The sequence below is a fragment of the Hylobates moloch genome, unplaced genomic scaffold (genome assembly GCF_009828535.3).
Source record: "Hylobates moloch isolate HMO894 unplaced genomic scaffold, HMol_V3 SCAFFOLD_14, whole genome shotgun sequence".
Taxonomy (NCBI): Eukaryota; Metazoa; Chordata; class Mammalia; order Primates; family Hylobatidae; genus Hylobates; species Hylobates moloch.
In genome coordinates this window covers 92,468,980-92,494,863 of record NW_026652289.1, presented here as the reverse complement: position 1 = coordinate 92,494,863, position 25,884 = coordinate 92,468,980, and the positions used below count along the sequence as shown (strand labels likewise).

Sequence of the window (25,884 nt, the reverse complement as noted above, 5' to 3'; positions counted from 1 at the left end):
TATTTTCTAGAACTTGCCAACTTTTCAAAACAGTTTGGTTGACTTCCCATTAAAGGAAAATTTAAAAACAAGAAACTTCCATGAAGATAGAAAAGGTAGAGAGATTGGGAGGGTAGTTACTAAACTAGATGATCTAGTCTAAGTAAAGGTATGCCATTATGGATCAGTTTAGCTCAGGTTTCCAGACTGTCAATGCATTTTGAATCACTAGTCCTTCTTTGAGCATTCTAAACTTCATCAACTGCAAAAAAAAAGAAAGAATATTTTATTCAAGGAAGTTCAGTGGTAACAGCCGTTAGATAGAAGAATAACAAACAGGAAAGGCTTTGAACCATCAGTGTAGTGAGTTGTACCACAGTGACTGTGAACCCCTGGGGAGAATGGCATTTATTTAAATAAATACAGTCTAATGTATGTCTGTTAGTATTATAAAAATCCAGATTAAACATTAATTGTGACAGAGAGATTTACTTTAATGCCTAAACTTGCCATATTGAGAAGTCATAAAAATGTTTCATGCAGAATCTCTCTTTGCTAAAAACGATTATAACATCATTGTAGCACACTTATTAATGCGAAGCCAGGAAGGCTGCAATACAAATGTAGTAAGAATAAAGCAAACTAACGAAGAGAAAAGACATACTGGAATACAATTATTCAACATTCAGATATGTCATAGTTACAAAAATGAATTTTACTACCCCATTATAATATTATAGAGATTAGCTTTAGTTGGGATCCAAAATATGAGTACATAAATTAATTCAGGATTCAAACAAAGAAGCTTTAAAAATCTTGTATATATTATAACTTTGATATTAATTGAGAAATGGGTAAAGCATTTCTAATTATGTAGTGTGGAGAAGTTGATGTTATGTTACTTTAAATAAGTGACTATCATGAAAAAGAGTTTGTAAAGGGGTTCTAACCCCATTCGGATCAAACAGAGGAATTTGCCAAGTGCAGTATTCCTTCCAACTTTTTTCTTTTTTTAACATTAAAAGTCTTATTGTCTGTCTTTGTTTTCATGGCTGCTTTGGTTGGAATTGTGGGAAAGAAAATTTTTCCCTTTCTGATTTGGTCCATATTATCTTACCATACATGCTAGTGCCCATTCATAGGTCATTTCATTCTTTCAATATTTGGTCATGTCACTATTTTATTAGCATCATAATAGAGGCTCACTGATTAAAAAAAGAATAAGATGCATGTAGAAAGAATACATTTTTTCCTTGGTGGCTGTGAAATTTGAGATTAAGAGGAGGTTGAAAGATAGAAGAAAAAATGAGAATTTAGTTTTCCCTGGGTTATATGGGATTGAACTGCCTTCCTTATGCAGTTCAAGAGTTAAGAGGTGGGTATCTTCTGTAAGATTTATTGAGAACTCCTCAAACAGAGAATTCAAAGAGAGCTTTAGGTTTTCTTAAGATATTTTATAATTTTTTAGAAAAAAAAGAGAAAAGACACAGGGTAAAAGTCTAAGAGAGATTCTACATGAGAAAGCTGGTCAAAGGCCATCCCTTTCCTCCTTTACAGAAGAGGACAATCAGGTTTAAAGAAACGTTAATGAGTAAGAAAAACATGAATGAAAATAGATTTACATTTTGGTATCCATGTGTGAAGTGATGAGAAGAATACCCATAAAATTCAGATAACATTGCCTCTGGGGACGGAGAGAGCTGGGATCTGGAGTGGTATTAAAAGGGGCTTTAACTTGATCTGTAATGGCTTATTTCATCTAAAAAGTGAGTGGAAGGCCGAGTGCAATGGCTCATACCTATAATGGACTTTGGGGGGTCGAGGAGGGCAAATTGCTTGACCCTAGGAGTTGGAGACCAGCCTGGGCAACACGGTGAAACCCTGTCTCTGTAAAAAATACAAAAATTAGCTGGGTGTGGTGGCACATGCCTGTAGTCCCAGACACTGGGAAGGCTGAGGTGGGAGGATTGCTTGAGCCTGGGAGCTCAAGGCTGCAGTGAGCTATGATTGCACTATTGTACTCCAGCCTAAGTGACAGAGGAAGACTCTGTCTCAAATAAATAAATAAATAAAAATAAAATAAAGTAAGTGGAAGCTTCTATAACCAGTTTTTTTTCTTTTTTCTTTTTTAGGCAGGGACTCACTGCATCTGGCCCAAAATGTTAACAGTCATTAATTAGGAAAGGTAGAATATAAATTAAAGGTCTCATTTAATTTTATATAGTGAGCTATATGAAACTGCCATTATCAAATGATTTTGATCTATAAAAATGCAAATTTTGTATGATTCAACCTAATTAATTTTTTTGGTGTTTCAAAATTAAAAAACAGAATCAATCTTTTAAAAAAATTCTTATTTCTTCAGCCACCAGCACAACACAATGTACTTGATAAAAGATGCCACTGTAAACCTGAAAGGCTTTTGCGAGGCAAGACAAGCAAATTTGAGAAAAGAGGTAAGCGGCGTGTTTTTGGACAATAATGACTTTATCTGATTTGTGTTCCAAATCCCAGATCAATGGAATTGACTTTCAATTCGATTGAGTTTTGATCCTTAAATGTATGTCTGTTTTTTATTTAATAAAAAATTCCTATTTTTAAATGTAAAATTGAGAAGTATATGAATAAGGAACTGCTGCAGTATGATGCCTTTGCACCTGGGAAAGTTAAGTGTCAACTGATCCATAAGACTTCTAGAACTGAACATAGTGTGCCCAGAGAATTACAGGTACATAAATTCAAATTAAGTTATCTGGGATGATTGGTTTGGATATATCTGCATCTACTATGAATGACATAAGTGAGGAAACTCATTGACAAAGGCAGTGCTTATATGTGTCAGGATACATAGGGTAGAACTGGTGGAGGATGCAACTTGCAACTTTTAACTAATAACTTACCTTTTGCTGAACCTGTTGAACTTGGCTATGCTTAGAAATATGAGGGGGATACTACGAGGTCGAGTTTTCCTCCCTCTGTCTTCCTATGGTGATAAGAATGATATGTACAAAAGAACAAAATGACTCACATGTTTAATATAAAGCCTATTGGGATAGAAGTATGTCATTTATTTATTTTATGTTAGTTCAAAAGAGAAGAATAGACAGTATTTTTTAAATTACCAAGCTGGATTCTTTAGAATGGGTCCCCAAATTTACCTTGATGAAGAGTTGCTCACTTGAAATCTTTAAGCTGAATAGTGAAAAAGCAAGAGAGAGGAAGAGGCCTGCGGAGAGTGTTAAGAGTTAGCTGGATAGTTGGAAGGCCACAGCAGGTGCTTGGGGCCCAGCAAAGAGTACAGCTCTCTTAATTTCAAATATAAAAATGCTACAGTTGCAGGAAATGACAGCTGTGGCCACACGTTTTCCCTCTACCCATCCACATCAAAATGCCAATGAGTTCTAAGTCTTGCTCCTTTCTGGTAATGTAACAGCACTTAAAGCAAGTACTTCAATAGCTGCAGGCCACCAGAAGGATGGCGCCCAGAGCCTGCTGTCCTGTGATTAGTGAGTGGAAGCACATATCTCACTGTTCCATCATGATCAAACTGCTGCACTCTTAAAAAGTTCAAAATCCAGTGTCTGGACCTGGTTTTTCTAAGAGGGCATGCTTTAGGTGTTTATTGAAAGTAATAGATTTCTGGAATAAAAATGGCAACTATAGCATACCGAAAATAACGATATTGACAATAACAATATCACAATAACAATGAAAGTTAATTGAGCATTTACTCTTTGAGGGAAACCAGACTCAGCATTAGAAAGCTTATCTTCTATAATTCAATAGCAACTCTATAACATAGGTGCTATTTTCATTTTACAACTGAGAAAAGTAAGTCACAGAGAGATGAAATTATGTGCCTAAGGGACTCACAGCTAATAGGTGGCAAAATAATGATTTGAAACTTGACTATTATTCTCAAAAGCCCATGAGCACCAGCTTTCTAGACTTAAAAACTAAATTGTCATTCTCTTATTATCATCACTATTTAACATTTTCCACAAGGTTGGCCTAACCATCAACCATTGTGCTTTTGGAAAAAAATTTCTAATGGCATACTTATTTCCCCTACATACCCTTCCATCTGTTTCTTTGCAAAGATGATTGACGACTGAGCCTAGAGTCTAAAAATGCTGTCAACATCTGCAGCCCCAGGAGCTCATACAAAGTAACTAACTGGAAAGTCATTAAGTGATGCAGTAACTATTTTCTGTCCCCAAGAGAACCTTGGCACCTTGGAGCAAGACTCTTGGGCCCTACATGGATAGACCAGTTCAGTAATGTATAATGCAGCCCAACATATGTGTCAAACAAACAGGGCCATTGGCAGCACAGACTAAGGTGCCTACTTCAAATGAAATGATATTCCAGCACTATCCTCCTGTATTATAGTTAAAGCAGCAAACGGTTAATTAAAAGCAATCTCTCTTGTTTCTGAGGAGACCCTTTCTCCTTTGCCAATAGATGACTGTTTATACTCCCAGTTTATTTCTTCAGTCCTAAAGATATTTTATTGCCTGCTAAACTTAGTTTTCTCTAAATTGCTGGAGAAGAAAAACACCCCAAACTGCTTATTTCATCAAAACTGGCTTCTATATTATATTGGCCAAAATGAAATCCACCAATCCATGGCACCAAAATTGATAGAGAGGGGTGCTTGATAAGATTTTAAAAAATTCTCTGGAGTCACAGTTGGTCATTACTTAACCTGGCAATCTCACAAGTACTCAGTAGGAGTCTCTCCATCTCCTACCAGATAATTGCATTAAGTTATATTGTTCGAATTACTGTCATATAAGCACTGAGAGGAAAGAGAATATGAACAACTGCTTCATAGAGCATTTAGAATATTGCCAAATGTAAAGACATGCTTAAAGTGCTGATCATGATGACATGTGGTAAATTAGCCCCCAGCATCATGGCAGAGTTGACTGGCTCGAAAGTCACCTGACTTCCTGACAGCCCTATTCCTTGACAGGTATTGGAGATTTAAGTAGTGGTGCTGGATTCTAATAGTACTCCCAAGGGTGCAAGTGTGCTAAGGCTTTCTCCTCAAGGCGTGACACTTAGCACACTTGTGTGTCCTGGACTGATATCTTGGCTCTGCCACTTTCTTGTGTGATCCAGTGTAATAATTTAATTTTCCTGAATCTCACTTTCCCAATCAGTAAAATGGGAACAGGGCTACTTTTCTTTCCTGCTTCACTAGGCTATTGTGTGGCTCCCATAAAAAAAAACTGTAGAAAAATGCTTTGAAGAAAAATGGTTTGAAGAATACGTAAGTACTTAAGTACTATAAAAATACATTGATAGCTGAGAATTTTGACTTGTGTGTGTGTGTGTGTGAGAGAGAGAGATAGAGAGATAGAGGAAATACAAGTAGAGGTGGGCTAGTGTGGAGGACTTAGACTTTATTATTATTATTATGGAGTCTTGCTCTGTAGCCCAGGCTGGAATGCAGTGGTGTGATCTTGACTCACCATAACCTCCACCTCCCAGGTTCAAGTGATTCTCCTGCCTCAGCCTCCCGAGTAGCTGGGATTACAGGCATGCACCAGCATGCCCGGCTAATTTTTGTATTTTTAGTAGAGACCCGGTTTCGCCATGTTCGTCAGGCTGGTCTCCAACTCCTGACCTCAGGTGATCCGCCCACCTTGGCCTCCCAAAGCGCTGGGATTACAGGCATGAGCCACTGGACCCTTTGGTTTATTATTTTATTATTACTTTAGTGCTTTTTCCACACTTGAGAAATTGGTCAACAATTATGATTAAATTACTAGCACCAGTTTTGAATACCGCCTAGGAAGCTTACCAATAAGTTATTATTAGTCTACCATGTATTTCCTGAAGAAAAATAATTCATTTAGCTCTGAATGTTTATCTAAGGCATGAAAAACTTTGTTTAGTTTTTTGAGTATCTGCAAAGTCATCAAACGTATCCAAATATTTAATCTAAATTCTATGTGCTGTCATTTAAGGCCATTACGTCCAGTTCTTTCCTCATCAGTTAATCTCTATAATAGTGCTCTATCTGGCTCATTCCATCTTTTTATATTTCTGTAGACGGTTATCACCCCAAATGCCTTCATTTTATTTCTGAGCCAGCTATCTTTTTCTTGACTAAAGGCCATCATTTGGAAATATTTGTCACTTTTAGTTGGTCTCTTATGAAATCTGAAGCACGTTACGTCTATCTGTTTAAATTCAGGATCATGGGCTCTTGCTCGTCCTTGCTCTGTGAATCAAGGTAGAGGGCTCTCCTATAAACTGTTTTTTTGCTATTTTCCTATCACTGCACGTACCTTTTCTCCTCACCCAAAATAATCCAAGGTAAGCAGGGAGGAAAAACCACTTCCCTGGGGTGAAGTGGTTCTTACCACAAAGACTTCACAGCAGATGCAAAGGCCACTGTTCTTGGTAAAGGCGTGAGTTATGTCCAGGAGAGCAGGTCTTGTCATGGGTCCCCCTGTTAAGACAATGCACTGGGGCCTGGAAGTGAAAAAAAGATGTGAAAATGGGCCCCAGCAAGAAGCCTGTAACTTAGAACCATTCCAATGGGATGACAGGTACAGAGGCTTGGAAAAATGGGACAACCTCTCCCCTAACTATTTTTTGGGTTTCGCACCAGAATTCTTGAATCATCCTGTCCGTCCATCTTGACATGTTTGTGTTCTCAGTTCAGTTAGTCCTAGCAAAAGTGTGAAGTAAGGAAAAAGTGGTCTTGTGGTCCCTTATATGGTTTGGCTGTGTTCCCACCCAAATCTCATCTTGAATTGTAGCTTCTATAATCCCCATGTATTATGAGAGGGATCCAGTGGGAGGTAATTGAATCATGGGGACAGATTTTCCCATGCTGGTCTCATGATGGTGAATAAGTCTGAAGAGACCTGATGGTTTTATAAAGGGCAGTTCCCCTGCACACACTCCCTTGCCTGCCGCCATGTAAGACGTGCCTTTGCTCCTCCTTTGCCTTCTGCCATGATTGTGAGGCCTCCCCAGCCATGTGGAATGGTGAGTCCATTAAACCTTTTTTTTTAAAATTATAAATTACCCAGTCTTGGGTATTTCTTCATAGCAGTATGAAAATGGACTAATACGGTCCCCCTGTCCTTTTTCCTCTAGCCACCTACCCCAAATCCCAAGGCAATCTGTTCCTCTCCAAGCAAGATTTTTATGTTACTTTCTTTCATTCTTCATACAGGCTTGCACTTGAGGTTTTATTCAAAATAAGATACAAGTAATGAAAAGCTAAAAGCGTTACTTTTAAGAGAATTCAGTAAACCCTAAAGCCTTAAGCGGAATGGAAACAATAGCAGAGTAATGTGTGTGGGGATTTAGGATCATCTCTCTGAAGTCACATTACTTAGTCCACCTTGCTATCTCCACGCATGGAAGGTGACACCTGGCACTATGAGGGGCTGTAGTTTGGGATGGGCATAGCTGAGTGTGGAAGGAAAGAAGCACTCACAGGAGGTGCTGTCATGAAAATGTGGCAGTTTCGTAAGACTGCTTATTTTTAGAATGTACCCCTAAAGCTTATAACTACTTGAATGCCCTTGTCTCTCATAAAGGAGAGCCACTTCTAGGGTGGAACAACACTAGGATGCCTGAGACACCAGCTTTACCTGAAGTTTTTTACATGGTCTTCCACTGTGGTTAATTCCAGGGCATTGTCTAAAGCACTCAGGTAGGAAAGAGCCTGTGTGGAGGAGCCCCAGTTCACATCTGTGGATAAAGGAGGAAATTGGCATAAAAAGCACTGACCTTTCCTCTGTGCACCATGAATAATTTTTACAAGTCATTCCCTTCTATGATTTTCCTTGGCTATGCCAGCAAGGATGAGTGCCCAAATTAGAGAAAATATAGTGTGGGATTTCCTAAAAAGCACTTTGTATCCTTCTATGAATACTACGTGAATCTTCAGAAGCGAAGGCTTCATTCCAGCAAAGGATCAGACTGTACAACTGCAGTCCTAGAAATCTTGCTTGGTGGGAGAGGCTGTGCGATAACCACATTGCAGGCAGATAGACTTGGGAAACTGGTCAGTCCCTGAATAAATTCAAAGCGTCTTCACAATTTTTTTTTTTTTTTGAGATGGAGTTTCGCTCTGTCACCAGGCTGGAGTGCAGTGGCGTGATCTTGGCTCACTGCAACCTCTGCCTCCTGGGTTCAAGAGATTTTCCTGCCTCAGCCCCCTGAGTAGCTGTGATTACAGGCACCAGGCATCCATGTCTGGATAATTTTTGTGTTTTTGGTAGAGACGGGGTTTCACCATATTGGCCAGACTGGTCTCAAACTCCTGACTTTGTGATCCACCCGTCTCGGTCTCTCAAAGTGCTGGGATTACAGGCGTGAGCCACCGCGCCTGGCCCAAATTCTTAAAATAGAAAGAGAAGCAGCATTTCTGTATACACAGATAGTGTGCAGTAATCTTTATATTTTGAATAGTAAAACTGAAGAGCACGGGAATTCTTAACTTCTAGAAATCTATGAAGAGGGTCAAGGTTCTTTAGCAAACATTTTAGTTGGATCTTTGAGAACCTAATCCCTAATGTTCATCATAACAGAGGTAAGCTCTACCATCCCTCCCCCACCCCCACCCCCTTTTTCTTTTTTTTTTTTTTTTGAGATAGAGTCTTGCTCTGTCGCCCAGGCTGGAGCACAGGTGCCATCTCGGCTCACTGCAAGCTCCACCTCCCAGGTTCACGCCATTCTTCTGCCTCAGCCTCCCAAGCAGCTGGGACTACAGGCGCTCGCCACCACGCCCGGCTAATTTTTTTGTGTTTTTTTTTTAGTAGAGACAGGGTTTCACCGTGTTAGCCAGGATAGTATCAATCTCCTGACATCGTGATCCACCCGCCTCGGCCTCCCAAAGTGCTGGGATTATAGGCATGGGCCCCCGCGCCCGGCCTTTTATTTTTTTTTATTTTTTTTTTTTTACAAATTTAAGTATTAAATGGATCTTCCAAGGTTTATGAGAGGAAGTCCCTGGCAAGAATGTGCAGATACACCCCAGATGACAAACAGAACTTATTCTCCTCAGCCTTGCTCTGGAGAGCCAGGGAAATGGGTGAACGATAATTATCTGGAGATAAAGAAGATCAATATTGATTAAGTGTTGATTGTGCATCAGGCATTAAGCATACCTTAGGCCATTTAGTTTTACAGGGATAAAAACTCTACTAGTCAATTGGACATTTATATGTAAAAAGTGAACCTCGAACAATACCTCAAATCATATACAAAAATTAACTCAAAATGGATAATAGACCTAAATGTACTTTCCAAAGCATTAAAACTTCTAGAAGTTTGTGACTTTGGATTAGGAAAAGATACCTTAGATCAGATGCAACATGGTAAGCCATTAAAAAAAAAAAGGATAAATTGGACTTCACAAAAACTCAGAACTTTTATTCTTCAAAACAAACTGTAAGGAAAATAGAGAAACCACAGATTCAGAGAAAATATTTGCAAAACACATACTACTAAAGGATTTGCATCCAGAATAAAGAACTCTCATTACTGAATAATAAGAAAACAACTAAAAAATGAGCGAAAGATTTAAACAGACACTTGACTAAAAAAGATATATGGATGGCAAGTAAGATGTTCGACATCGTTAATCATTGGGAAAATGCAAATTAAACCACAGTGAGGTGGCACTACACATCTATTAGAATGGCTTTTAAAAAATCAACTAGCAATAATACATGCTGAGAACATGTGGAGCATCTAGGACTCTCATTCATGGCTTGTAGGACTGGAAAATAATACTACTACCACAGAAAACAGTTTGGCAGTTTCTTATAAAGTTACATATACACTTACTATTTAATCATAAATCCCACTACTAGATATTTACCCAAGGGAAAATGAAAACATAAGTCCACATAAAGTCCTGTGGACCTAAACTGAAAACAACTCAGATGACCATCAACTGGTGAATAGAATTTAAAAATATATGTGATGTATTCATACAATAGAATACTACTCAGTGATACGAAAGAATAAGCCACTTACATATGCAACAGCATGGATAAATCTAAAAGCATTCTGCTAAGTGAAAGGAAGTCTTCTCAAAGGCTGTATCCTGTATGTTTCTATTTATATGGTATTTTGGAAAAGGCAAAGCTACAGGATCAGACATCAGAAAAGCAGCTGCCTGAGGCTAAGTTGGAGGGTGGAGATTGACTATACCGGGGTATAATGGAACTTGTGAGGATGATGGAAATATCCTGTATCTTGATGATGGTTACAGCACTGTACAAGTTTGTCAAAACATATAGACAGCACATTTAAAAGGGCTGAATTTTGCCATATATAAGTTATACATGATGTTAACAATATGTAAAGTAATAAATAAAAGCTAAACAGACCCCTCCAAGGTAGTTACTACAAGCTCTGCTTTACTGGCAGAGTAAGGGAAAGGAGAATGTGAGGGTGGCTCTGGGTTACCCTGCACTGCACTGTCTGCAGCCCCTCTTAAATTTAATATACATGGTACTAAAGTCAACACCCAAAGTTCAGATCCAACTGTTTCTCCAATTGATTAGCCTGTGGCATCTTCCTGTTGCTCACAACATCAGATTCTTTGGCATGACCTTTAAGTTTCTTATTTATCTGGCCCCCACCAACTCTTCCAGGCTCTCCCTGTGATCCTTCTCCCCATCACTCAGGAACTTTCTGTGTGTTGAAGGCCTTGAGCCTTCCCAAATATGCCGCCCCGCACTTGCATGTGTCCTTCATGTCATTCATGCTTCACCTTCTGCCCAAAATACCATTCCCTGACTCTGATTGACCAAACCCCAGTTGCTTGTTTTTTTTTTAATTTAAAAAACCCCTAATTTATTTATTTATTTAGAAAAATCTGTTAAATGTCCACTGAGTGTTTGACTCTGTGAACATAAGTTAGGAACCAGGAAGTTTTCCTGGATAATTCCAAAGTTAATCCTTCCCTCCCCTTTTCTCAGCAATTTGCTCATATTACTCTCATAATGGTTACCATATTGTATCATAATTAATTTCTTAAGTGTGACTCTGTGAACTCCTTGAGGACAGGGACTATATCTAATTTATCAGGACCTCAGAAACAGAAAGTGATGTAATGGAAGGCTTGTCAGGTTGGTTTGGTATCATACACATTCTGGTTATATGGTCAGCTCCATCACATCTTGATTATTATACTTTGGCAAGTAGTCACCTCTTTGAACTCCAGTTTCTTCATCTGTAAAATGGGACTAATAGTATTGTGATGATTGAATGAGTGCATGGTATGTAATAGGTGCTCAACAAGGTTAACTATTGTTATTATAATAATTAGTCTTATTTTTTGAGATGGCGTTTCGCTCTTGTTGCCCAGGTTGGAGTGCAGTGGTGTGATCTCGGCTCATTGCAACCTCTACCTTCCGGTTTCAAGCGATTCTCCTGCCTCAGCCTCCTGAATAGCTGGGATTACAGGGCCCCGCCACCACACCCGGCTAATTTTTGTATTTTTAGTAGAGATGGGGTTTCACCATGTTGGCCAGGCTGGTCTTGAACTCCTGACCTTGTGATCCACCCACCTCAGCCTCCTAAAGTGCTGGGATGACAGGCGTGAGCCACCGCACCCGGCCCCAACTACTGTTACTATTATATTGCATGATATTATTAATATCCACCTTACATATGCCTCACCTAAACACATAAAAGCTGCTCAATAAATGCTTAATAAATGAATAGTTAGAGAGAGATTTGGAAACCCTATTCCATACAGTCATTATCTTACCTGGCTTCTTATAAGTCACATAGACATAAAGGAAGAATTCAATGACATAGGTGATGACAGCTGCCCACCAGTTGATGACAAACATGACTGCACAGCACAAAACAGCTCCAAAAAGAGATACCCACATGTTGTAAATTCCATACGCAGGTCTCCATCCTGAAAACAAAATATGCAGAAGGAAAACTTCCATTCTACTACGATCATGCCACTGAATATTATAAGAATGCAGGTAATATGCTTTTTTCCTGACATAAAGAATCAGAACTTTTAGGCCAATTTGCAGACTCTGTGATTATTTTCCTATGATCTTGGGTCCCTGGTCTGTGAAGATGGTACTTACACCAAATAGAATGCTGTAAAGTTTAGGAAATGTTAAGCATCTGAAAAATATGCCATTCAGGACCCTCCATACTCTGTGCTCCCGACTGTCTTCTCAAACTTCCAAACCTTAAGCATCTGGTATCTATGCCATCAGGAGCTGAAAAGAGGCAGGAGGAATGGAAAGAGTGGGATCTATCAGGTGGGGAGGAGAAACTTCTTGGTTGTCAGAGAAAGTAAAAGTGAAGACAATGGGCTTTTTGCTCCCTTGGAGAAGGTGGAGTAGTCATCAAGAGTCAATCTGCTTGACTTCCTGGTAGCTTCCATTACCCTAAGAGGACAGTGCTTGCCCTTTCAGAAAGAATAATTGATGAAAAAAAGAGGGAGAAACGGCTTTTTAAACTTAATGGCTAGCAAAGGCTTCTTAAACCCAATGTGTTAATATGTCATGCATTTTGCAATGAAAATATTTCTCACAGTGCGTACATGCGTGGGGGTTTTCTGTGTTCTCTTAGTTCCCTGAAATGGAAGCAACTGGAAGACAGTATGGAAAGGAGAGAAAAGCTCTGATATGAAGGGCACCTTTTGTTAATGAATGGGGTACGTTTTAAATTAGGAGTTGCCAAAACACAACAGAACTTTAAGTGTTTGGGAGCAATTTCCTAAATGGCCACAAGATGGACATAGCACTTCAAGAACATCATAGAAAATAGCCTTATTTTTCTCTTGAGTCTGGCTTCCCGTCTGTGTGTGTGTGTGTGTGTGTGTGTGTGTGTGTGAGAGAGAGAGAGAGAGAGGCAGACATTTTCTGGGTTTGCATATCCATGTGTCTTCCTCTATATGCTGTTCTGTATTTTCCTTTCTCTACCCCTCTTTCCCGTTCTCTTTTTCACTCTTTTCCCTGGCTGCCTCTATTATTTCACCTTATTTTTCAAAAGTGGCCATAACATGGCATGGAGTCACACATTTCTGTATTAACAAAACACACAAAGAAACAAAAATCCTCTGCTACTTTCTGTAGCCTAGTATTCATTAGATTAAGATTGATCTGCCATCTATATTTTGTCTTATTGGCAGCAAGTTTTTCCAAAGGAGGCTTAATATCTTGTCAGGCCCTCAATGAGTAGAAATGTGTTTATGTACCCGGTAAAAGTTATCTAGGTGGAGAACTTTCTGAAGGTAGATAATGACAACTCTCTATTCTGGTAGAAAGGCAGAAGAAACTGTAGTGGACAATGAAAGCAAAGAAGAGGTGAGGAGTGACTAGAAAGGGGAACGTTCTTTGGTGTGAAATTTTGAACAACTTTAAACCACAGCCCAAAGAGTGCACTGATGCCACCAGCATCAATGCAGCCTATCTACATTGCCTCCACTCAGCAGGTAATTATGGGAACTACTCATCCTTCTCTTTTCCACCATTGGCAGGAAACAAATTGATAGTAAGGAAGTTTCAAATATATACATTAATTCCACTTCTGTGGTCACTTTCACCCTGGAAATAAAGAGTGGTGTTTTTCTACTGCTGAAATAAATGTGGTTTCTCTTACAATGAATAATTTATTGCCACAGGAGAAAATTGACTTTACGGTTGGTCAAAAAGGCCATTGCTCAAATGATTCTTTTTCTATTTCAAAACTCATCCCCAAACTCACCAAAATAAAGTGGATTATGCTTCTCACTAGGATACAAGGAAACATATAAACACAGATTGAACACTTTTCACTGATTTATTTCATTTCATTGAGACAAACTAACTGTTTGCTTAAGCATATTTTAGTTTTGGAAGTCAGCTTACCTGGAGATTTGGCATAAGAGGCATGGAAGCAGGAGAAATTAATAAGTGCATATGAGGCCAGGAAAAAGTTAGAGATGATGGGAGCAATGGTGTTCAGTTCCGCTGTAAAAATAACAGAATTGAACATGTATGTATGAGTGATGAGACCAGGGGCTGAACAGCTGTTACAGCCTGGAAGCTTGACTTTATTTGGAAATTGAAAACATAGCGAGCATCTGTCAAAGTTTAAGAAGTTAGTCATTTTTCTTTGGGGATACATATTTACTCTTAGCTACGGTTTCCATAAAGTAAGTAATAAAAAAGCCTACCAATCAGAAAATAGACAATCGAGACCTCTACCTACAAAAAGTTCAAGTGGCAATGGGTAGGTGTGGGACTGGGCATACAATTAACTCCCCTGTAGCTTTTCTGGATGCATCTAATCCTGTGTTCTATAACTGTTATGTATGCAATAAATAGGCTCTGCAGGATATTAGTTAAATACCAGTGCACCGAAGACTCCCCAATTGAAATCTCCCTGCATAGGCCCAATATGTGTTCTCTGATTTTCAGGACTCTTTGTCATTCATACCTTTTTCACATCTCTAGAGAGTTCTACCTCTCAAGGCTAGCCAAAAATATTATTATTATTATTATTATTATTATTATTATTATTTTGAGATAGAGTCTAGCTCTTGTCGCCCTGGAGTGCAATGGCACAATCTCGGCTCACTGCAACCTCTGCCTCCTGGGTTCAAGTGATTCTCCTGCCTCAGCCTCCCTAGTAGCTGGGACTATTGGCACCCACCACCACGCCCAGGTAATTTTTGTATTTTTAGTAGAGACAAGGTTTCACTATGTAGGCTGTGCTGGTCTTGAATTCCTGACCTCCAGTGATCCGCCCACCTCAGCCTCCCAAAGTGCCGGGATGAACAGGCGTGAGCCACCGTGCCTGGCCCCAAAATACTTTTGCCTCAGGAATAAATATCTGGTGTGATTTAATTCCAGCTGGATTTTTTGTTGGGCAATATAAGAAAAAATATAGAGACGTCATCCTTTATCTGAAGGTCAGACATCTATCACCCTCAGTGATGCAAATGATGCAATGATGCAAATGCAGGCAGCTGGGTGTGATTCTGGAACATGGATCCCAACAGGAAAGTAGGCAAAACAGCTGCTATGAAGCTTATGCATGGAGCCAATGCACTTGTTCTGAAAGAATGATTTTAAAGGATATTATCTATGTATACAAGACTTCTAAAACTTTGATTGCTTATTCACTTAAATGCAGCACAGGGCAATGATTTGAGATCTTAGAGGCTAAATTACATAATTGAAACATCTCTATATGAAATCACTTTTAATTTAATTTCTAAAAATCTGACAAACACAGACAGTTACAAATTCCCCTCTTCAGCCTCATACAAATGCTATGAGGATTCATGAATTATAGTCCCTTCCTGAGTTCAATATGTAATGATGAGGAGCCCTCATTGCTTGGCACTGCTGTGCTGAGGAAGTCACTGCCCGCCTATGTGTGGCTCCCAAAGTCCTCTGCCTTCTGCTTCTTTTCCTCTGATACGCTCATCAGCAAAGGTGGGGCCTTAGGGAGGGGAGAGAAATGTGGAAGTTTAAGTTGATGAATGTGCCTCTCCAAGATTATGTAGCTGTTTCCATATCACCTGGGGAGAGGAAGCCGAGATTATAGTCTAGATAAGTGGTTCTCAAATACCAGTGGTCTATGAATCTCTTGAGGAGCTTGTGAAATGTAGACTTCTTACCCTCAGAGAGTCTGACTCAGTTACTCTGGAATTGGGCCTGAAGTCTCTGCACTTTTCCAAACACCCCGGGTGACTGCGATATAGATGGTCAGTGAACCGCATTTCCAGAAACACTAACAGGCAATTCAATTCTGCTAGCCATCAGGTCAGTAGATATGGCAGCTGGAGGAGACTCTAGATTTAGACAGTTTCAGGCAGGTTGGAGGAAGGATTCAGCTGCATTTGGTTGGATGGATTTCGAACACTCAGATTCAACGCATAGATTAAAATTCAAAGTCTACCTCGAGTTCCTCAAAGGCCCTCTACACACAAGGATTTCTCATTTCCTTCTTAGATGCCAATATTCTCAAATGGGATCCTAAACATAAAATGGGTGATTTTTCAGACTAAAAGGAAAGCCCTATGAATAATCAGAAGAAGAATTTGGTTTTCAGTAAAAACAAGAAAACTTTACAAACCAATAAGAATAAATGCCATGGCTATAAAAAAAGTGAGAATATATCCTCTCAGGGGTTCATTGTTTTTCCCGTATCCCTTTGCAAAAAACTGCAGGGCTTTGTAGATGTTGTCCTTGCACAGAGCCTAATGGAAAAGAAGAGAAGAAATTTGTCATTTATAGCTATGCACAGTCATTTTCTCTAGGTGATTCAAACAAGAAGGTTTGGGGAAAGATTAAGTGATACACAAGATGAGGCACAAGTTAACACTGCAGTTTATCATTCTTTATATTATTTGAATCGATCTTGACTATGTGGCAGACATAGCACTTGAGCCAGATGCAAACATTAACTGTTTCAGAAAATGATGGAAAATGATTGCCAGTGAGAATGAATATTTCAGCTTGATTCACATTCTATGGAAACAGCAGTAGGGAGAAGCACAAGCTGTTGTGCTTGTATTACCTGGAACACTTTGGGTGCACTGACAAGGGAGGCCAGGGCGGAGGAGAGTGTTGCAGAAAAGATTCCCGCAGTGATGAGGGGGCCAAATCCTGATACCATGCTCATGACCTTGAGAAGAGAGGTACAAGTAAGGAGACTTTGTGTGATTTAGAATCTGTTTCATAAGCAAATTGCTTTCAACTAGATTTTTTTCCCCTGCTTCATTCTCACATTTCTTTTTTTTGTTTGTTTGTTCTGGAGTGCAGTGGCACGATCTTGGCTCACTGCAACCTCCGCCTCCCGGGTTCAAGCAATTCTTGTACCTCAGCCTCCCGAGTAGCTGGGATTACAGGCACCTGCCACCACACCTGGCTAATTTTTGTATTTCTAGTAGAGACAGGGTTTCACCATCTTGGCCAGGCTGGTCTTGAACTCCTGACCTCAAGTGATCCACCCGCCTCAGCCTCCCAAAGGGCTGGGATTATAGTTGTGAGCCACCGCACTTGGCCATTCTCACATTCTTAATTTTATTTTTTAAAAATAGAAATGGCCTTTTTGGTTATTTATAAGATAATAAATGCTCACCGCAATATATCCAGAAGATACTGGAAAGAATAAAGAAGGAAATGGTTTCAAGGATTTTGACATTTTCCCCTCTGTTCTTTGTGGCCATATGTTTCTTTGATGATGGGGAATTCTATCCAGCAGAAAGTAGTATTTTAATAAGGTTTGGGGAGGGGCTCAGCTGTTTACTAGTCTTTTTACAGCCATTAACCTTTCTTCTTCCTGCACACAGAGGCTTTTCAGACCTTTGCTATTTCTGTGCTCATTAAACATAATTTTAGACGTGAGACATGATGTGATTCTATCAATTTAAGTCATATTTTGGAATAATGACTTCAGCTGAGTTAATTTCTCTTTGTGGGTTGTTAGAACAGAAGAATGAAGCTTTCGCGACAAATTTACTTCTCCCTCTGCTCACCAATCATGCAGACAAATTAATATGTTTAAAGTCCTACAGTTTTCCTAACTTCCATTGTTCCTCCCCCTTATTTACCTTCCCTCTGGCACTCACAATTTCTCTCTTAGCCTTGTCTTCTAGGCTCTCCAGGGCCACCTCAAAGGCTTTGTCTAAGCTGAAGGCCACGTATGAAATGCATTCCAAGATTTCTCAACGAACTTAAAACAGGACCATCATTTGACCCAGCAATCTCTTTACTGGGTATGTATCCAAAAGAAAATAAATCATTCAACCAAAAAGATACAGGCATCTGTATGTCTATTGCAGCACTATTCACAATAGCAAAGACATGGAATCAACCTAGATGTCCATCAATGGTGGACTGGATAAAGAAAATGTGGTATACATACACCATGCAATACTACACAGCCACAAAAAGAATAAAATCATGTCCTTCGTAGCAACGTGGATGCAGCTAGAGGCCATTATCCTAAGCAAATTAACACAGGAACAGAAAACCAAATACCACATATTCTCACTTATAAGTGGGAGCTAAACATTGAGTACTCATGAACATAAAGTGGCAACAAGGGACACTGGGGACAACTAGAGAGGGGACAGAGAAAGGCAAGGGTTGAAAACTAGCTATTGAGTACTATGCTTAGTACCTGGGTGAACTACTCACAGTGAACAGAGGCTACTTGTTGTAATACCCCCAAATCTCAGCATCACACAATACACTCATGTAACAAACCTGCACATACAGGATACTCCCTGAATCTGGAATAAAAACTAAAATTATAAAAGAAAGAAATACATAACAAGTGCTAACTAATCTAAGTTCCTTTCCACCATGAAATCTTGCACAACTGATTGGAAGACACATAGTGCCAGGAGATGATCTCTCCCTGGTGATGCAATTCATATGACTGCCTATTGTCTCTGACCACAGGAAATGTAACCATAGGATTTGCTACCATGTAATGCCTATATGACTCCTTTCCCTCCCACATGAATCATTCCGTGCTGGATTCTTATCAGTCAATAATCAATCAGTTGCAGATTCAGAAATCTTACTCTATGTGACATTCAAAAAATGAAAATAATAGCAATGAACATTTTTGAGTTTTGCTTCAAACCTGGAAATTGTTCATCAGCCCGTACTGACATGGTTCATGTCGACATCTTGAGAAGTCATAGCCCAACCCACATGCTGCTGAACCATTGCAGTTCATCCCAGAAATGATGGTGTCATTCATGTTCCCGGTGGCATCTCGGACCACACAGGCACCTGTGGAAGAAACCGTGGCTTGTTATTTCTTTATAAGGTTCTGGTCCCTTACTGTTTTCTTCTGAAAACATAGTTTACTTTGAGTCTGAAAAGGTCCATTTCTTAGCCTCTGTTCACTGTGAGTAGTTATTGATAACTGGAGGCTCCCATCTGCTGAGCCCTGGGCTTTCCCCTTTTCTGTAACAGGCTGCCATATCAACGGCCTGTGTGACTTAGATTTGAGTGGTAAGAGACTTGGGAGTTGACACTCAGTCTTAATTTCTTATCTCTTAAAACTTGCATGGCAGCGCTTGGTACATAACACATACTCAATACATATGTCTGGCTTAGTACTACCAACTGGATGTTTTTCAAGTAGAAGGATTTATTTCCTCATCTGCAAGAGAGCCAAGAGGTGGCATTATGGAATTCTATTATAGTGATTAAGAGAATGCAGCCCCTCTTTTCAACTAATGATATTCCTTGCATAATTTATCAAACAGAGTTACAGTTCTACATTATATGCAGTTTTAATGGTTTAAACAATAAAGGAAATGTTTTAGGATAAAATACTCAGATTTCCTAGGCAATGGTCAAATAATATTGATCAAGTATCTATCTCAGTTTATCTATTCCATTATTTTCATACATTTGAGTGTATCTGTCATTTTCTACTATAGCATTCCATGATGAACATCTTTGTGCATAAACTTTTTCTTCTAGGATAGATTCTTAAACACAGAATTATGGTGATTTAAAAGACTCTTCATATATATTTTAATCACTGGCATTCCCTTATGATTTTTTTCTAATTAATCTTTGCCATGTATTTGATAGGATTTTTGAAATATATGAATATACATGCGAAGTATATATAAACTTTTCTGAACTACGTAAAGGATAAATACTTTACAAACTAAATGCCAACCAATAAAACTGCTTTGGATTTCAAACTCTACCCAGGGTGGATTCTCATGCCTTGCTAATAATACCTTTAAGACAGGTCCCAGTGACAGGAATAAATGTGATTCCTTAATCTTAGCCATGGAATCCATATTCTTTGAATTTGGGAGACTTAAAAATTAAGTCTTTTTGTTTGTTTATTTCTTTGTTTTTGTTTTTGAGACAGAGTCTCGCTCTGTCGCCCAGGCTGGAGTGCAGTGGCACGATTTTGGCTCACTGCAACTTCCGCCTCCTGGGTTCAAGCAGTTATCTGCCTCAGCCACCTGAGTATCTGGGATTACAGGCGCCCGCCACCATGCCCGGATAATTTTTGTATTTTTAGTAGAGACGAGGTTTCACCCTCTTGGCCAGGCTGGTCTTGAACTCTGACCTCGTGATCCACCCACCTCCACCTCCCAAAGTGCTGGGATTACAGGCATGAGCGACTGCACCCGGCCAGTCATAGACTCTTTTATCTGAAAGAGCCATTTTAAATAATCAGTGCAGGGATCCTTTTTATTGTAGTCCTGAGAGGTAGCCTGCCAGCCTCTACTTGAACGCGTGAAATTATGGATGTCAATTATTAAGTCAAACTATTCTTTCATATTTTACCGGTTTGCATTGTTCATTTATGTTGAACTGAACTCTTTGAATCATGTATTTTAACCTCTGCATAACAGACCTCTCAAAATTCCCATGAAGCCAGGCCATAAGCCGTTATTTGTACTCATGACAGGACATTGACTCCATGATTGTCCTTATCCTATGCTGGGAAAGTGTAGAAATGTATATTTTTCCACCCATCAGGGGCAAAACTAGAAGAAGCTCTGAAATCAAGTCTATACCTTTACTCATTCTCTCACTTTAGCTGTAGAAAAAAGAAAACTACTCGGGAAATTTAACTTTAGTGGTTTCAATGTCGTTTAAAAATGTGTTGATTTCCTAAAGCACTGAAACAAAAAAATCTCTTTACATGTAACTAAACTTGGACATGCCCCAACAATACATTTATCTACCTATTTATTTATTTATTTATTTATGACACATGGTCTCACTCTGTTGCCCAGGCTAGAGTGCAGTGGTGTGATCACAGCTCACTGCACCCTTGACCTTCCAGGCTTAAGCAATCCTCCCACCTCACCCTTCCCAATCGCTGGGATCATAGGTGTGTGCCACCATGCCCGGCTAATTTTTTATTTTTTGTAGGAATGGGGTCTCTCTATGTTGCCCCAGCTAGTCTTGAACTCCTGGGCTTAAGCAATCGTCTGGCCTCAGCCTCCCAAATTAGCAGGATTACAGGCATGAGCTACTGTGCCCAGCCCCAACAGTACTCTTAACAAAGTTATCAAATTTCCTCAAATTAGAGACAATGAGACAGGGAAGGATTTAAGTTCGTTTTTTCTTTTATCTCCAGAAACCAACTGTAGGTACATGGACCTTCTCAATTTCTCTTATAAGCAGAAGAGGACTGGGATGTACCCTTTGGCTTCCATGGTGGTCCAGCCTGGAGCTGTTTTCCCTATTGTACACAGAAGATAGTTTTCTTCTCTAAATGTTGGGAAACCTCTTCCTTTCCTACTATGGCAAAAGTGTGAGGCAGCCCCCAACCAGGAGGGGGTGTGGCTGCAGGCAGCAGGTAGAACCAAAGTCAGTCTCAGGAACAGCAGGTGAGTACACATATTTTCTGTTCACTGAGCAATGTAGGGGCTGGCCACCCACACTGCCAGCAGCTGGGTCTTGTTCTGATATCCTGCCAGTTGGTGACAGTGACATTTCCATATTAAGGATAACAGTACAAGGATGAGGCACAGTCACAAATTCCACATCTTTCATACTTTCCTAAGGCTGTTTTTAGGTTTGAATCATTTTGTTTTTCACTTCTTTACTCTGTTTCTCTCCTGCCTCCTAGAACAAGGGAAGTGTGTGCTGGAAGTGGTGGCCTCCTTAGCAGTGGGATTATCATCAAGGGTGGTAAAATGGGACCCTCTTTGTGTTCAGGTAGAATGACAACCTGATTAGCTTTACTCTAGCCGTGACCCAGAGTTGTCTGTATTACAGCTTAATTGCATTCAAATCCTTAAAGTATCCAAATCATTAACATTAAGGTACCAAGTAGGGGATTAAAATTGTTGCCTTTTAAAAAACTCTGTATTTATGCTGCATTGAAAGCCCACTAGACGTGAACAACTGGACCTCTTGTAATTCTGACATTCTGACACTAGAGACGTACCACTTACCTACACAAATTGCAACCCCTAAGTAGGCAACAGTGGTGATGAAAATGGCCAGCATGGTTCCTCTGGGGATGGCATCTTGGGGATCCTTTAAAAAAATAATGTGGAGGTAGAAGAATACAGAGCAGAATAAGAACCATAGATCACTTGGAGTTATTTTCATATTTTCAGATTTTTAGGCTACCCTTCCTGAGGCAAGTTCTAAGAAAAGATCAAGCAAACAGCAAGTTGATGAGCTCAAGCTTTATTTTGGACAAAGACAAGGTGTGCAGAGGGAATAAAGAAATCTGTAAAACTTTCAGCTGAACAGAAGAGATCTCTAAGATCTTCTTAGATTCCTAAGAAGGAAGTTTCTATAGAAAAGTATAGTAGGTAGTTTACTCACCAAGGCCTCATCCTTCTCTTTATCTCCTATGAATTTCATTTAGATGTATCACATCTTGAATTTGTAGAGGAAAATATATAAACATATCTGGCATGTGGATAATATCTCTGGGTGTATTTGTTTTATACTGAGCTTAAGCTTGCCTTTAAAAAAATCACTTTTGACTGAGTAAAAAGGACGATCTACTTACTAAATTTTTCAATCCCTTAAATCCCCTATTTGAAATCTAGTTCAGAAATATCTGCAATGGGAGATATTTAATTTCCATAAGCAGACATAAAGAAAGAGGCAAATTCAAGCTTATACCAGAAAATGGGCTTTTCTCTTGCTTATAAGTGTATATACATTCACTAAGTTGAGTTCACATCATACTTAATTTACCATTTTATATCCTATTTGGGGGGGATAAATCATATAAAATCATTTTTTAAGTAGCATATTGAATTGTATTCAATTCAACTTAATAGGGATTATTAAATAGAAATTTTAATGTCTTCAGTTATACAGGACAGGGCCTGGCATAGAGTAGGAGTCAATAAATATTGAATTGAAGAAGGTACAATCTCAGCAGGTATGAGGCCCCCCACCAGAGCACATTAGACTCATCAATACAAATAAGCAATCACTGCAGTCAAACAAAGTTTGTGCTTTAAAAAGAAAACATAAATATGCTGAAAAAGTCCATCAAAAGGTCACGCATAGTGAATGTAGACTCAACTTGATGACTGGAAGTCACAATTGAATCAAGCAAACCTGCCCCACATGGCAGTAAGCCAGCCCTATGGGACCACTCTGTGATCATTAATTCCTCCCCACTCTTCTAGGAGTATCTGCACACAGGGTTTGTTCTGACATGTACATACCCAGTCTCTTCCTTCCAAACTATTGTCGTCAGTGTGGCAGGTGTATGCAATGGGGCAGCACACAGAAGGAAAAAGAAGGCAGTCATGACTGTGATGGGGCCTACTGAATCCCCTAATTCATGTTATGTTCCAAAATTTATTTTATTGATGAAGAATTTCTTGAGATCTGAGTAAAATGTAAAGAACTGACAGTGGGAAGAACAGAAATTATATATATATATATGGATAACAGATGTGAAGATGGAAGGCAGTCTTATACCTAAAACACAAAAACTTAGTTTTTGGCCAGGCGCGGTGGCTCACGCCTGTAATCCCAGCACTTTGGGAGGCCAAGGCGGGTGGATCACCTGAGGTCAGGAGTTCGAGAGCAGCCTGACCAACATGGTGAAACCTCATCTCTACTAAAAATAAAAAAATCAGCTGTGCATGGTGGTATGTGCCTGTAATCCCAGCTGCTCGGGAGACTGAGGGACGAGAATCTCTTGAACCTGGGAGGCGAAGGTTGCAGTGAGCCGAGATTGCACCACTGCACTCCAGCCAGGGCTACAGAGTGAGACACTGTCTCAAAACAAACACCCCAAAAACTTAGTTTTTATTTGCAGCTTCTGCTACAAGCTCTAAAATGGCTTAACAGGAGTCACATGAGATTCTATCATGACTCTAAGACATTATTATTATTTATTTATTTATTTTGAGATGGGTTCTTGCTCTGTTGCCCAGGCTGGAATGCAGTGGCTCAATTGTGGTTCACTGCAGCCTCAACCTTCCCAGGCTCAAGTGATCCTCCCACCTCAGCCTCCCAAGTAGTTGGAATGATAGGTGTGTGCCACCATGCCCAGCTATTTTTTTGTGTGTGTTTTGTAGAGACACAGTTTTGCCATGTTGCTCAGGCTGGTCTCAAACTCCTGGGCTCAAGCAATCACCCACCTGGGCCTCTCAAAGTGCTGCGATTATAAGCATGAATCACCATGCCCAGCCATGATCCTAAGACATTAACATATAAATCTGGATGCCAATATATTAGTGTATGATTAGATATTCACATTGTCTGGCCTGGCTAGCTTTCTCTTAGATAGGGCTCAGGAGGACTTTGACAAATTATTGGTTTTCACTTGAAATGTAGTTTCCAGCCACAAGCAGTAACCCAAAACCTAACCTTCTTTACCTTTTTTCATTAGACATTATATTTTTCCTTAGGACAGAGTGCAAGTAATCTATTAGATCCCTGCTTTCTGGGTATGTCAACCACATCCCAATTTTTCTTCTCTGAAATCACTTCTTAGCTTTCTTGATTAGACTTGGGTATTTTCTAAATCTTCTCCCAGGTACATATTTACAGATCATCTGTTAGTGCATTATTAGCAAATGTAAGGTTCTGGATGGGAACTTTGTAACATGACTTTGTGCCTGTGAGCTTCCTTCCGGAGGAGGATTCTGAGGCTGTGAGCAGAGATCAGGATCTTGCCTACCCTATAGTGTGTAAACAGTAAATGTTTCCTAAACTGACTGAATCCATTATGTTTTATTTCTAAGTTCACTTTCAAAGAGAAATAATATCTACAAGTACTGAAGTTTCCTCCCCATTTCACAACATATTGTCACCTCCCAGAACTTAACATGGTTGGCCCCTCCGGCTTGTGACCATGTTACTACTTCTCAAAGCATTCTCCTCTCTTGATTTTCATGACCCCACTGTCTTTTGATTTCTCCTGCTTCTTAGCTCTGTCTCTTTTTTCTTCATGGACTTGCTTTTTACCATTAATACTTTGAAGGTCTGTGTCTCCCTGAACGCTGCCTCAAACCTCTTCTGTCTTCCCTTTCGCACATACCTGCATTAACTCATCCATGCCATGGCTGCCAGTCCTGCCCTAGCTCCTTTCAGAGCTCCGGACTCATACATCTAGCTACCCACCCACTAGGCATCGCCACCCCATGTCCTTCTGCCATTTCAACCTCAATAGACAAATGCGAGCTTCCTTTCCTCATCTACTATACTGTGGAATCAATTCGACAGGTTACAACCAGCATTAAAAGAATCCAATAGAATAGAACTGATGTGAGAATATCAGAAGGCATTGCTTGTAATAAAGTAGAGAATCATTTGGGGAAAATTTTCTAAGTGTGCACTTGATTGTGATGTATAATGTTTTCTTACTGTGGATCATAGTAAAAAACTTTTTTTTTCTATTTCTTCTTCTAACTCTAACAAAAGCTGATATCTTTGGTTCTTTTCCTCTGCATGGCCTTAAGTCAGGCCCATGTCATCTCTTGTCCAAATTATTATGATATTTTCTAATTGATCTTTCTGCCTCCAGTCTTCCTACCTATTACACCCTTTCCCCACCTTCCAAACCACCCTCCAGAGAGCTGTTAGTAGGCTCTCTCTAAAACACATATTTAATCATGTTACTCTCTTGTCTAACCTCCTTAGAGTCTCTAGCTAGTTTGGGGATAATATCCAAACTCTACTGTCTGTTGTTAAAAGGACCCCTGAGTTCTGTATATAGTAAAAGTATATAGCATATAGTAGTGTATGTGTTAAAAGTTAAGCCTAATTATAAAATCATAAAGGTATTTTTAAAGAAAAAGAATGCAACATTCTACAATAATATTACGACCACGTATGCCCCCAAAATCTTAACAGGCCATTGTTGGTAGTTTCTTTACATGTGAACTCAGAATCAGAGATTTCTCAGTAGAGGCTGCTAAATAAATAAAAACTTCTTCACTAA

At 39.5% G+C, this 25,884-nt stretch overlaps 1 protein-coding gene and 1 long non-coding RNA gene across 4 annotated transcripts in view; one reads left to right on the top strand and one right to left on the bottom strand.

The window, feature by feature from the left end:
- SLC12A1 (solute carrier family 12 member 1) overlaps positions 1-25,884 on the bottom strand; it is a 95,025-nt gene that overhangs the window by 38,759 nt on the left and 30,382 nt on the right. For all 3 annotated transcript variants that reach the window (XM_058428022.1, XM_032176190.2, XM_032176191.2), the window contains exons 9-16: positions 21,908-21,992; positions 18,598-18,749; positions 16,519-16,626; positions 16,075-16,198; positions 13,857-13,958; positions 11,744-11,899; positions 7,605-7,704; positions 6,357-6,468 (exon numbers count right to left, since the gene is read on the bottom strand). In XM_058428022.1, the coding sequence (XP_058284005.1) occupies positions 6,357-6,468; positions 7,605-7,704; positions 11,744-11,899; positions 13,857-13,958; positions 16,075-16,198; positions 16,519-16,626; positions 18,598-18,749; positions 21,908-21,992 (939 nt within the window). The remainder of the gene's footprint in view (positions 1-6,356; positions 6,469-7,604; positions 7,705-11,743; positions 11,900-13,856; positions 13,959-16,074; positions 16,199-16,518; positions 16,627-18,597; positions 18,750-21,907; positions 21,993-25,884) is intronic.
- On the top strand, positions 2,255-21,312 carry LOC131381250 (uncharacterized). Its single transcript, XR_009209869.1, has 3 exons — positions 2,255-2,435; positions 17,587-17,719; positions 21,085-21,312. It is a non-coding gene; the product is annotated as an uncharacterized LOC131381250 (long non-coding RNA).